This window comes from Neophocaena asiaeorientalis, unplaced genomic scaffold, assembly GCF_003031525.2.
Source record: "Neophocaena asiaeorientalis asiaeorientalis breed wild unplaced genomic scaffold, Neophocaena_asiaeorientalis_V1.1 scaffold196, whole genome shotgun sequence".
Classification (NCBI taxonomy): Eukaryota; Metazoa; Chordata; class Mammalia; order Artiodactyla; family Phocoenidae; genus Neophocaena; species Neophocaena asiaeorientalis.
The window spans coordinates 4,616,933-4,631,335 of NW_020173929.1; the positions used below are offsets into that span (position 1 = coordinate 4,616,933).

The 14,403-nt window shown below is 41.2% G+C and overlaps 1 protein-coding gene across 1 annotated transcript; it reads left to right on the forward strand.

The window, feature by feature from the left end:
* Positions 1 to 3,410: 3,410 nt before the first annotated feature.
* On the forward strand, positions 3,411 to 6,542 carry RAG1 (recombination activating 1). The gene has a single exon (XM_024752616.1). The coding sequence runs from the start codon at positions 3,411 to 3,413 to the stop codon at positions 6,540 to 6,542; it is 3,132 nt and encodes a 1,043-aa protein (XP_024608384.1).
* The last annotated feature ends 7,861 nt before the right edge of the window (positions 6,543 to 14,403 follow it).

Consider the following 14,403-nt stretch of genomic DNA (forward strand, 5'->3'; position numbering starts at 1 on the left):
AAACAACACAGAAATTTTAAATTTCTATATGCATTGAGACATATGTGCAATTTCTATATACGTCAAGATACAAAAAGATGCCCACATGACAAAGCAAAGAGCAGAAGAACAATAGCAAGTATAGTAAGACTTCATTTATGCATGTTTGTATATATCTGAAAATATAGAAAATCTGGAAGGATATGCACTAAAACCTTAACAATGTTAACTCTCTAGAAAATAGAATTGGCACTGGTAAGGAGATCTCTAATTTTCTATTTAATTCATTTTTATATCATTAGAATGTTTCACAACAAATACAGATTATTTTTTTAATTTTTGTGATATATTCACTTTAGGGAAAAAATGTTGTAAAGACTAGACTTCTATGTACCCATAGTCCCTTTTCCATATTTCTTCCTAAATTTCCCCCCAGAAAAGTTTAAGATTTGGCTAAGACTCAAATCTGACCACCATTCTTAGCTTATCTTTCTTTTCTGGTAAACATGTTGAAAGGGGACTGAAATATGGACCTGCAGACAACATGAAGTTAGGACTATGAAAGAGTTATCTTGTCGGTCATGGATTTTTTTTGTTTTTGACACTCAGGAATCTTGCAGATGCTTGATCTCCTCTCTTCTAACAAAAGGTCTCAGCAGTGGACCAGCCTCAGGCTCTACAAGGCGGGGTGGCTGTTGCTGGCTCAGCCCTGTTCCCATGGGCTCTGCCCTCTCAGCACTGCCATCACCTGCTATCACAGCTACAGGGCTCCTTTTCCCCACAGGGCGTGGATTCATTTTGACAAGCCGGTCTGGGGTGGCTTGGCTGGGGCAGAAGTGTCATTTTTATGAGTGCATCCTTAGTTATTTCCGGAGGTAGAACCACAGCAGCACCATCTGTAACTCCCAACCCAACCCTACACACACAGACCCTACACACACACAATCAAGAAGCACTCCTTAGGGAATTCCCTGGCAGTCCACTAGTTAGTACTCTGAGCTTCCGCGCCGGGGGCCCACATTCGATCCCTGGTCGGGGAACTAATATCCCCGGGTGTGGTGTGGACAAAGAAAAAAGGCACTCCTTAAACGCTTCCTTTGCCTGCAGCACTCATTTACAGTAATTCAGATATTTTGCATCTTCTCTATGAACCTACAGTGTCTTCCTCAACTTGGTTTTTTGTTCCTTTCCTATTTTCGTACATTAGAGAGAAAAACCAAATGTACGTCAGCTTCCCTTTCTCCCTCCTCTCATTCCCTGCAAGGGAAAAAGCCCACTCCCTCTTACTTCTAGTTTGGATAAACTTTTAGCAATTAAGTAGAAAAACAATCTAATAAATAGATTTGATTTGGATGTCAATGGCTAATAACTGCTTGGTGATGGTACTCTTTCCATGGGAGTAGTTACACAAATGTATTTTGGCAGATTTTGACCCAACATTTCAGGCCAATGCCAGTCAGGAGAGGGTGGGTAGGGAGGGGAGAGAGTTCTAGGGAGCCTTCCAACATGCCTTGTGGTTGACTTACTCATTGTGAAAGTTCAGTATTTAGCTTGAGTAACTCTAAAGAGGGTCATGCATGCATTTTTTTTTTTTAAGAAGAACTCAAGATATTATCTTGGAATTCCAGAGAACTAGTGCAGAAAAAGACAGGGAAGGGAAAGCCTAAAGAAATTAAAAAGACACTTGGGAATGAGTTCAAAGCAATGGGGCAGAGGGCAGGGGACACGGAAAGTCCTCGGCCCTGACCCAGGACAGAATTTAGGAACATAATAGAACTGTAAACAGCTCTGAGGTGTTGGTTGGGTTGCAGATGAAATATTGAATACTTCTGATGTTAATGAGACCTTTGAAATGGTTTGGAACTGTTTGGTTCTCACACAGTTCTGCATATAGAAGAAGGTAACAGGATTTCCTTTTCAACAAAGACTGGAAGTTGGCTTTTAGTTTTTATGAAAAACATAAACCTCTGAAGCATAATGTATACAAGATGCAAAAAAATTCAGTGGTTTAAAGGGGCGATCTGACAGGAAGCTTTGTTAGCATCTGTCAGGACAACCCTTGTGGCTTCCTCTCCCACCCCTACCCCCAAATCCCACCTCTGGGCAAAGTGTGTTCATCTGAGGATTAGTCTCCATGATCACATGACTAGAAAAATACCATCAGTTTGGTTAGTTAGTTAATTGAGGGGGAAACCTTGTTTGATAAAATTGGCAGGTCAAGAGCATTAACCCAGGCAAATATGAGAAATATAGATGATAGTCTGAAAATACAGTTGCTGTTTTCCCAGTTATGTGTACTGAAGAATTTTGAGAATATTGGGCTAATTGGGTCTAGAGACACTCAAATGGCATTTTGAGACTTTTTTCTGCTGCTGCATGATGTCTACACCACAAGCCAGATTGCTAGGGTTTCCTGGAATGTATAATTGCTAATGTTTTTCAAAGAAGAAAAATATTACTCCCACCTCTTCTTATTACAAACTATAGAGCTAATGACCAGTGCCCCGTAATGACTTTCAGGATGGCCTGTGTAATTTTATCTGAAAATACTTGAAATTTTCATCTTAAAATTCTTCAGAATCTTTGTACATGCACACTGTGGTTTGTTGCAGGTTTAGAGAGTTCTGTGCGTTTTGCTCCTAATGGAGAAACAACCTTATAATTTACAGCAGCGTTCGCTAATTAAAATTGTAAGCATAATTACTATCCATGATACTTATTATTAGCGTGCATTCATAAAGCTCAAAATTCACTTCATCCTTTCACGTCCTGAGTAATTAGTTTCTTTGGATTTGTAGCTTTATCATCCCTTTATGTTCCATTTGGAAGAAATCAACAACCAACCTCCCAGGAGACATCTTTAAAAAGCTGGAAATATATTGTCCAGCTAATGCAATGAGACTGATACAATGCAGAAAATATGACTTTTCTTTGGTTTAGTAGACAGCTTTTCCTTGCATTTATTCAGCAAATAACTATTGAGCACATAATGTGTGCTAGGAAACTTGGGGAGACAGAGATAAATAACTCAAGGATTCTGTCCTCAAAGACCTTAAGATTTCACTGGAAGGGAAATAATATTGTACATATATAATAGTGTACATCAACTATACCTCAATAAAAAATAATAAGTTAAAAAAATAAGTTTGTACATATATATGTGAAATAAACCGTGGTGTTGCATGTAATTAGATACATGGTATAAATGACCATCAGCACTGTCAGAACAGGGCATGACTCTCTCTCCGCTATATGATCAGCACCTAAAATAGTATATTAAAATAGGAGGTTTAATAATTATCTTTTTGGATGATTTAATAAGTGAATCATTGAATGTACTCATTTGTATTCCTTCCAAGGTACATCAGTGGGATGTTGAAATTTTTTCCTAATCTGACTTGTTTTTATTGTTTCCAGGTACTTCAGTCAGCATGGCTGTCTCTTTGCCACCCACCCTGGGACTCAGTTCCGCCCCAGACGAAATCCAGTACCCACATATTAAATTTTCAGAATGGAAATTTAAGCTATTCAGGGTGAGATCCTTTGAAAAGGCACCTGAAAATGCTCAAGCGGAAAAGCAAGATTCCTCCGAAGGGAAACCCTCTCTAGAGCAATCTCCAGCAGTCCTGGACACGCCTGGTGGTCAGAAACCAGCTCTGACTCAACTGGCATTGAAGTCCCACCCAAAGTTTCTGAAGAAATCCCATGATGACAGGAAAGCAAGAGACAAAGCCATGCACCAAGCCAACCTGAGACATCTCTGCCGCATCTGCGGGAATCCTTTCAAAGCCGATGGACACAATAGGAGATACCCAGTCCATGGGCCTGTGGATGGTAAAACCCAAGTCCTTTTACGAAAGAAGGAAAAGAGGGCCACGTCCTGGCCAGACCTCATTGCCAAGGTTTTCCGGGTCGATGTGAAGGCGGATGTGGACTCGATTCATCCCACTGAGTTCTGCCATAACTGCTGGAGCTTCATGCATAGGAGGTTTAGCAGTGCCCCGTGTGAGGCTTACTCCCCAAGGAATGCAACCATGGAGTGGTCCTCCCACACAACACCCTGTGACATCTGCCACATTGCCCGTCAGGGACTCAAGAGGAAGCGTCATCAGCCAAGCGCGCAGCTCAGCAAAAAACTCAGAACTGTGATTGACCGAGCTCGAGAAGTCCGTCGGCGCAAGAGGAGAGCTCAGACCGGGATCAGCAGCAAGGAACTGAAGAAGAAAATCGCCAACTGCAGTAAGATACATCTCAGTACCCAGCTCCTGACAGTGGACTTCCCGGCGCACTTTGTGAAATCTGTCTCCTGCCAGATTTGTGAACACATTCTGGCGGACCCTGTAGAGACCAGCTGTAAGCATGTATTTTGCAGGATCTGCATTCTCAGATGCCTCAAAGTCATGGGAAATTATTGTCCTTCTTGCCGGTACCCCTGCTTCCCTACTGACCTGGAGAGTCCAGTGAAGTCTTTTCTGAGCATCTTGAATTCCCTGATGGTGAAATGTCCAGCCAAAGAGTGTAATGAGGAGGTCAGCTTGGAAAAATATAATCACCATGTCTCAAGCCACAAGGAATCGAAAGAGACTTTCGTGCATATTAATAAAGGGGGCCGGCCCCGCCAGCATCTCCTGTCCCTGACCCGGAGGGCTCAGAAGCACCGTCTGAGGGAGCTCAAGCTGCAAGTCAAGGCTTTCGCTGACAAAGAAGAAGGTGGAGATGTGAAGTCGGTGTGCCTGACCTTGTTCCTGCTGGCTCTGAGGGCAAGGAATGAGCACAGACAAGCCGATGAGCTGGAGGCCATCATGCAGGGACGGGGCTCCGGCCTGCAGCCGGCTGTTTGCTTGGCCATCCGTGTCAACACCTTCCTCAGCTGCAGCCAGTACCACAAGATGTACAGGACTGTGAAGGCCATCACAGGCAGGCAGATTTTCCAGCCTTTGCACGCCCTTCGGAGTGCTGAGAAGGTCCTTCTGCCAGGCCACCACCCCTTCGAGTGGCAGCCACCTCTGAAGAACGTGTCTTCCAGCACTGACGTGGGCATTATTGATGGACTGTCTGGATTGTCCTCTTCTGTGGACGATTACCCGGTGGACACCATCGCCAAGCGCTTCCGCTATGATTCAGCTTTGGTGTCTGCTCTGATGGACATGGAAGAAGACATCCTGGCGGGCATGAGAGACCAAGACCTTGAGGACTACCTGGATGGCCCCTTCACCGTAGTGGTGAAGGAGTCTTGTGATGGGATGGGAGACGTGGGTGAGAAGCACGGCAGTGGGCCAGCAGTTCCGGAAAAGGCAGTTCGGTTTTCCTTCACGATCATGAAAATCACCATCGCTCACGGGTCACAGAACGTGAAGGTGTTTGAGGAAGCCAAGCCTAACTCTGAACTGTGTTGCAAGCCCTTGTGCCTCATGCTGGCAGATGAGTCTGACCACGAGACCCTGACGGCCATCCTGAGCCCTCTCATTGCCGAGAGGGAGGCCATGAAGAGCAGCAAATTAATGCTTGAGATGGGAGGCATCCTCCGGACTTTCAAGTTCATCTTTAGGGGCACCGGGTATGATGAGAAACTTGTCCGGGAAGTGGAAGGCCTCGAGGCTTCGGGCTCAGTCTACATTTGTACCCTTTGTGATGCCACCCGCCTGGAAGCCTCTCAAAATCTTGTCTTCCACTCCATCACCAGAAGCCACGTTGATAATCTGGAGCGCTATGAGGTCTGGCGTTCCAACCCATACCATGAGACGGTGGAGGAACTGCGGGACCGGGTGAAGGGGGTCTCGGCCAAACCCTTCATTGAGACGGTCCCTTCCATAGATGCACTCCACTGCGACATCGGCAACGCAGCTGAGTTCTACAAGATTTTCCAGCTGGAGATAGGGGAGGTGTATAAGAACCCCAGTGCCTCCAAAGAGGAGAGGAAAAGATGGCAGGCTGCCTTGGACAAGCACCTCCGGAAGAAGATGAATCTGAAACCGATCATGAGGATGAATGGCAACTTTGCCAGGAAGCTCATGACCAAAGAGACGGTTGAAGCAGTTTGTGAATTAATTCCCTCCGAGGAGAGGCACGAAGCTCTGAGGGAACTAATGGACCTTTATTTGAAGATGAAACCCGTCTGGCGGTCATCATGCCCCGCTAAGGAGTGCCCAGAATCCCTCTGCCAGTATAGCTTCAATTCACAGCGTTTTGCTGAGCTCCTCTCCACCAAGTTCAAGTATAGATACGAGGGCAAGATCACCAATTATTTTCACAAAACCCTGGCTCACGTCCCTGAAATTATTGAGAGGGATGGCTCCATTGGGGCCTGGGCAAGTGAGGGAAATGAGTCTGGCAACAAACTGTTCAGGCGCTTCCGGAAAATGAATGCCAGGCAGTCCAAGTGCTACGAAATGGAAGATGTCTTGAAACATCACTGGCTGTATACCTCCAAGTACCTGCAGAAGTTTATGAATGCTCATAATGCATTGAAAGCTTCAGGGTTTACCATAAACTCCCAGGGAAGCTTAGGGGACTCATTAGACCTAGAGGACTCTCCAGAATCTCAAAATTCAATGGAATTTTAAGCAGGGCAGCCACTTAGGAGTTGGTTTTGCAAATAAATTTGCCTCTGGGTGGCATTGTGACCTTCTCCTGGTACCCTTCACTCCTGTGTATGGGGCTTCACCACCCAAGCGGTGGTAGGTTGGAGAGGCCACAGATGCTGAGCCCATGTCAGGAATGGATAACTGGTGAGCTGATTGCTTGAGCCATTTAGGGAGTTCAGAAAAGCAACAGGAGGAATCAGTTATTTGAAAGCTCAATAGCTGAGAACAGGAGTAACTGCAGGGGACCAGAGATGAACAAAGGTATGTGTATGCGTGACCGTGTGATGTGAAAATCAAAGTCAAGGTTGTCAAAGGACAGCCAGTGAAGGCAGGAAAGGAATTTGACTTGTGGTATCCATCGACCACCACCTCCCCAGTTATTCTAGTTTATATTGAGATGTGTTTTCTATATTGAGATGTGTGCTTTCTAGATCATTTTTGCAGAATTATTTATTTTATAAATTTCACATATTTTGGCTTATTCTACAAGATTCAGGAAAGCTTTTCCGATTTCTCTAATAATAATATCTTACATTCGTGTGGCACAATGACCTTGACAACGCTCCTGGTGCATTTTGTCATTTGGTATACTTATGCAGAAATACCCTACATCCAGAATATTTTTGGAAAATCAGTCCTTTTCTGGATTTAAATGATGTCTCTGTTGTAACTCTTGGAGTTTAGGAGATCATCTGGTACCATGGATTTTTCAATTATAAAGTGAGAATAAAACTGTTAGCTCCAGTTGGTTACTAAATCTTGTGATAATACATGTTTACTTAGCTATCAGTAGCCAGGTATGATTTTTATTTTTTACTTTTAATTAATTTAGATTCTCCAAATGCTTTTCCATACAATCTCAAAGCCACAGAGGCTATTAAAATCTGGTTTTGTTTACTGTATGAAAACAGTCTTGCTGAAAATTTCTGCCAGGTTTTCTTCATTTGAAACCTGGGTCAATTTTACTAAATCCACTTTTCATGGAGTTTTTCCCTTTGCAATGTATTATTTTTTTCTATTATGATCAGCTTACTTTCAGTGTATTAAGATTTTTGTAGCAGGATATCTTTGTACTTTTTTCACCTGCTAAGTTTACATGGAGCCTGCTCGTGGTAGAGTGGAAGAGTTAATATTTGTAGAGGGTTTTTTTTTTTTTTTTTTGCCACTTTTAGAACGTTTCCACATTCATTTTGCCTCATTTTTCCTCACTACAACTCTGTGGGGTAGGCATGGTTATGATTTTCATTTGGTGGAGAGTTAAATGATTTGCCCAAATTTACAGGGATAGTACATAACTGATCTGGAATTTGAACACAGTCCTTTTGTCTCCAAATTCCACGTTGTTTCTACCATGAAAATTAACCACTTTTTTTTTCTTTTTTCTTTTTTTTAATAAGGAAGCAATATAATTTATTTAGAATCTACAACTAATCACTATAGTTTGTAATCTTGGGATTACATTTCTTGGGGGCAGGGATGGGTGGGTTTTAAGTCCTTGGTGTGCTTTGGGCCTTTTGCTGGAAGAAAGAATTGCCAAAATTCCCAAGAGCCTCCCAAACCTCTGGTGGCTCCAGTTTTTGGAAACTATTGTCTGTATCCTTAGAAATTTGGGAATTGCCAATTGCTGGCAGTTTAGAGCAGGCATGGGATTTTACATGCTAGTGAGTCATAATGATATGTTAGTGTTAATTAGTTTTTTTCTTCCTTTGATTTTATTGGTCTTAATTGCCACTCTTCATAAAGAGTATATCAAAGAGCTTTGTAATTTGGTTGTCAAACATGCATCAGTGATATTATCCTAAATGGTATGCATTTGGTGCTTTTACAGGGATTGAACCTGGTATTTTTCCATTTAAAAAATACAGCGTTTTTTCTTGCTTTTTATATATAGAATACATAAATTACAAAGACATTTGTAATTTAGTTTTCAAAAAGATATACATATTTTAATTTTATTTTTTCTTGAAAATGTTTAAGTTTTGCATTTTGTAAACAAATGGGCTTTGAAGCCATGACTTTCCTTCATCCCATTTAATCCTTACAGCATGTCTCTGCACTAATAAACAGATAAATTCATGTAATTGTCTTACTCCCTGAAGCATGCTGACGCTGGTTTGTAGATTTCTTTCCCACTTCTACTCTGTTACTCGATTGGTGGCAATGTAAATACTTTCCAATATTAAATTCAACTTTTCTAGCATTTAGGAACTATTCTGAATGCATGTGAGTAACAGCATGATTTATAGCACAACCCTCCCAATAATCCCTTAATCAGATCACATTTTGATAAACTCCAGGAACATCTGGCTGCAGGAATTTCAATATGTAGAAATGCTGCCTATGGTTGTTTTTGCCCTCACTGTTGAGATTGTAATATACTAGACCCTGGTTTTATATTCAAGTTTTATTTTTGACAATGCCCACTGTAAATGCAGCCACACACTCTAGGGAAATTCACCACAATGAGTGGAGTTTTTGTTTTGTTTTGTTTTGTTTTTAAGTATAGACTGAGACTTGAGAAGTGCAATGCATTTTTCTCCCATGAAACCTGATCCTACAGGTTCTCCTGCCAACCCACTGAGGTGCACTGCAGGGACCAGTGATAATGGCTGATGAAAATTGATGAATGGTCAGTATGAGGCCAAAAAGTGCTTTGGGATTAATAAATATGTACCAAGAAGCAAGAGCAGGAGGAAAAGATGTCTTTTCCTTCCAGGTGAACTGGAATTTAGTTTTGCTTCCATTTGTTTTCACAAAATATAGATGAAGATAAAGATTTTTTTGGTTGAGCTTGTGGGTCTCGCATTAGATCAAACAGAATTCAGATTACACACAGCCAGGAGGTAGAGTTTGTAAGCACCAGTGGTGGTCGGGAGAATGAATCATCATTTAGATGCAAGTGATTTTTGATTGCAGATACGTATGTGTCTTCAGTTATTGTATGGGAGGTGGTACTATTCTTTCAATGTTAAGAGGTTTTTTAATAAGAGTAGGTATTTTGTCCCTATTTTATTTTTTCATTTAACCATAGTAATCTACATAAATATACCTCATTCGGTTTTGGTGAGATTTTTCTTTTTGTGGAATTGCACTTCACTTTATTTTCATACAAATAATTGTAAAGTTTGTTTACTGGCTTCCAAGACTCTTCTTCTTCTTCTTTTTTTTGTGTTTGCTTTAGGAAAAATTCAGGTACCAGGATGCAATTGTTTTATTTGATGATTTGATGCAAAGGACCTGTATTTTCATGTCAAATGATTTCAATTAAAATATGTGTTTCAATACTTATTTTTATATTTTAATATTTTCATTCCTTACTAATGTTATGGTTATTGTTAACAACTTTATGTTTAAGTATTTGAAATAAAAGTTTAAAATTTGAAAATAGTGAGCATTGTGATTTGTATTCAAATAATAATATTGAGTACAACATGTAAAAAAATGAAGTGACTTTTTTTTGAGGGAAATACAAAATAAATTTGATGATCTTATAATAAAAAGCAACAGAATGGTGACAATGAGTATAATTTATACTACTATAGGAGAGACGACTTGGTTCCAGATACTTCAGGTAAATGTAGGATGTGAAAATGAGTCGTATTTAAACTCCTTTGAGAGTCTGATAAAAATATGACCCTGTTCCCCAGACAATTCACACATTCATATACCAACATTTTGGTCAGAGTAGTTGACTTGTCCAGGGCCACACAGATAATGGTAGAAGTGAGCTAGAGCCCAGGTTCTTTTGACCAGTTCTTTTCCTAGTGATAACAACAAAAGCAGCAGTAACAACAACAGTAATGATAGCTACCGCTGACCAAACGGTGTGGTGGACACTTTGCATATGGTTTTCTCATTGGATCCTTTTGGAGTCAGTACCACTATTTTCTTCATGTTATACACGTGGTCCCTGAAGCTCATCTCAGCCAGAAAATGGCAGAACCACGTCTTGGCAATCTTCCCCCTAGTTCTGTCCATCTTACCTTCATACTAGTCTGTCATCTCCACATCATCCGTGAAATATCAAGTAACTTAGTGCCACTTTCTGGAGACTTCCAAGCTCCCTCCTACTCAGAACACAGATTTAGCCCGGCTGCTTCCATGCAACCATACCAGTTTTTTTAATATCGAAATATGTTTGTACTTGTAGGTAGGTAGCCTGTTCCCCAAAGGCCCTGTTCCTGCAGCCCCTCCCCGTCCCCCAGGAACTCAGATCCAGCAACTAACAAGTTAACTTTTGGCACAGCAGGGAGCCTTAAGGACCTGCTCCAGCACCCTCTTTTTTCACTCATTTTTTAAAAAAACTCCTATTATCCTTGCCTTGTACTATTTTTTCCCATCTTTATTGAGGTATTATTGACAAATAAAATTGTATTTATTTAAAGTGATGATTTGATATAAATATACATTGTAAAATACTTTTCACAATCTAGTTAATTAGCTCATCCAGTGCCTCACACAGTTACCTCTTGTGCGTGCGGTGAGAACACTTAAGATCTACGCTTTTAACAAATTTTAAGTGTACAAGGCAGTACAGTGTCATTCATATAGTCACCAAGCTGCACATTAGATCCTCAGAACTTACTCATAACTGAAAGTTTGTACCCTTTGACCAAGTATTGGAACATTAGCCCCTGCATTTGAGAATGAAGCATCTTCTTACACTTTAAGGTCCAGCTAATTTCTATATCATTCCCAATACCCTTTGTAACTACTTCAGCCTATTTTTAAAACAAATATTTATAGGATGTCTTCTATGAGCAGGCAACGTGTGTTTGGCACACACCGGAGATATAGTGGTGAACACAGATGGTTTCTGCTCACAAAGAACTGTGTGGAGGTAGACATTGAATCAACTATAAGCCTAACAAATGCATGACTCCACAGTCTAGTATGTGTTATGAAGGAAAAGTACTAGGTACAATCAAAGTACAGTAAGACAATGGAATTTAAACTGGGGAATCAGAGAAGTGTCTCGGAAGAAGGAACCTTTAATGGAGACTGGTAGGATGAGTGGGGTGAGGGCAGGTGAGAGGTGATAGACCTGGGTCAACTTAGCCTATGGGAAGACTGAGGTGGGAGAGTGATTGGAGGTGTTTAGGAACTGAGGGAAGGTCTGTGTGGCAGAAGCAGATAGAGAGCAAGAGGGTGTTGCATGAGTCTAGAGAATCAGGCAGATGCCTCAAAATGTAGGACTCTGTAGTTTGGTGAAGACTTTGGATCTTACCCCAAGTGCAAATGGAAACCATTGCAGAGTTTGAGGCAGGTAACGGTTGCAATCCATGCCACGCCAGGAGAGGGACACCAGTGAAATGCTTTTGGAAGGTATTAAATGTGAAAGGATTTCCAAGATTGAGAAGGTTATGCATATAAATTTAAATGATGGAGTAGCTATTTCAAACATTTTTGACATCGGTCACACACTGCCTGCTAATTCATATGTCTCACTCCCTTAGTTAGGTGACTGTGTCCAACCCTAGGCTGAAGAAGATGCAGGGAGATTCTGCAGAATCCTCAACTTGACAGCCTCACCTGTTCATAAAGTTAGCATTTCTTCCCCTGACATTTTCCCTTGTTTTTCACGGACATTTCTTTTCCTTCCTGGCTTTCAGAATGAGGTATTAGTTCTCTTAGGAATAAGTGGGCTATATTAGATGTTTCCTGACAGAATTAGGTTTGGGAAATGGTAAATTCCAAGACAAAAAGCAATATTCTATACTGGAATGGAATTTGGTGGCATATAAATAATTTGGAATTCTTGGCACTGTGGATTAGAATGACTGCCTGTTCTATCTAAATATACCATGATATCCATTCTAATCTTGTGTGAACTCTTTTCACTAGAAAAGAGAATAATTTTAACCCAAGACCTCACCTCATCTCTTTCTGTGAATTTCACCATACTTTTTGTTCCCAAGTTCTATGAGATGTGATAGTTTGATTGATCAAGATATTTAGAACACAGATTTATTTCCATAACTCATTCTTCATTTATTAAAGACTGGAAAGATAGAAAGACAACTGCAGAAGTGAGTACATTTCAGTTCATATACAGTGAGCTTAATTCAAGAAACATTTTCAGAGCAACTATAATGTAACAGAAACCATGCTTGGTACCAAGGATACAAAGTTGCTTTCTAGGAGCCCACTGCCAAATAGAGAAGGCAGGCATATAAATATCATGTAAGTGGATAAATGCTATGAAGGCAAGCAGTGGGGAAAGTGGGATGGCTTGGCCACAAACGTGAGTGCTTTGCTCTGCTTGGGCTGAAGTCTTCACTGAGAACCTCCAGATTGAATCAAATCTTGAAGGATGGTAATCATTCACCAGGGGAAAGGGTTTTCCAGATGGAAGAAGTTCAGCTTTGATGAGGAATCATGTACAAAATGGGTAAGGGGAGAGGAGGGATGAGCCTAGAGAATCATCCCATATAATACTGAGGCATTTGGATCTTTTTTCCTCATGGGAGATGGGGAATCACAGGAAAGTTTTCACCTATGTAATGTCATTTTGGGATGATTTCTGTGGTCTCAGAACAGTCAGATGATTGGAGGGGCCATGGTGGAGGCAGGGAGACCAAGTCAGGAGGTTGTTTAAACAGTCTAAGCACAAGATAATACAGACAGGGGCAATGAGTCTGCAGAGCATGGAGCTTTGTTTCTACTTTAACGGGACTCTGTTAGTACCCTTCAATATAACTTCCAGGTACTTGTGACTGTTTCATCTGGTTGTTTAAATATACGCTATAGCAGGTATTGGCTTCGTGCTTACCACATCCATTTCCCTTTTCTGGGCACACAGTTAAACTATGTTTCCCATTTCCCGGCCCCTTTGCATCTAGGTGGGGACATACAACTAGTTTTTGGTTTTTTGTTTTTTTAATCAGTGGAATGTCAGAGGAAATAATCTATCACTTGCAGGCTGAAACATTTGCACGAGGGTGTGCCTTCTCCGTGTTCTTTCTTTTCCTTGTATCTGAAGTCTTCAGGATCCAAGATAAAGATGAAGATGGCAAAGTTGCCAAACAGAAAAAGCCTGATTCCCTGGGACACATCTTGGAGGAATGCCACTCAGATGGATAGCTTAATAAGGGAAACCTGCATTGCAACCTGCTTGAGCGAGAAATAAACTTTGTGACAATTTACTGGTGTTTGGGATTTTTTTGGTTAGCACAGCCAGTGTCAATTATCCTGACATACTTATTTTCTTTTTCTCATCCATGGGGTCATTCAGAGGTTTGTTGCTTCCATTTATTCTTACATCTCTTGCTTATTCAGTTAGTATAATTTATTCACTCTATTTTACTCTAAATATCTATATCAGTGTTAAGCTAGGCAATGAATAGGTCACTTTGACTGCCCATACTGGAATACAGATGCAACTCACTGAAGAATTTAATTCAGTTCATTTCAATGACAATTTAAGTGCTTATAATATGCCAGGCATTATGCTAAGTACTAGGTATATAGTAATTACAAAGTATCCTATACCTTGGGTTGAACTGTGGAGTTGGGAGAACAGTAGAAACCCCACATAAGCTTGGGGAAGTCAGGAGCAGAGCGAAGGTGCACCTCACTTTCCTGATAGTGTGGAAGAAGCAAGTGACTTTCAGAGGCGAAACGGTGATGAAGTGGTTTAGCCAGAGAAACTTGGGAAGAGGTTCTGTGACCCAGTAAAGGTGAAAGAGCAGGAAGATGTGCCCAGGAGTGGTACAGAAAACAGACAAGTCCTAGATGATCTCACAGAGAGAACTGTGGCCACGCTGGGAAAGGAAGGGGCAGAAAGATGTCCTCATCATGTGAGCCCAGAAGGGACCTGAAAGCGGCAGAGGGGGGGGGG

Coding starts and splice junctions, on each gene's coding strand:
- RAG1 (XM_024752616.1), top strand. CDS start 3,411: ATGGCTGTCTCTTTGCCACCCACCCTGGGACTCAGTTCCGCCCCAGAC.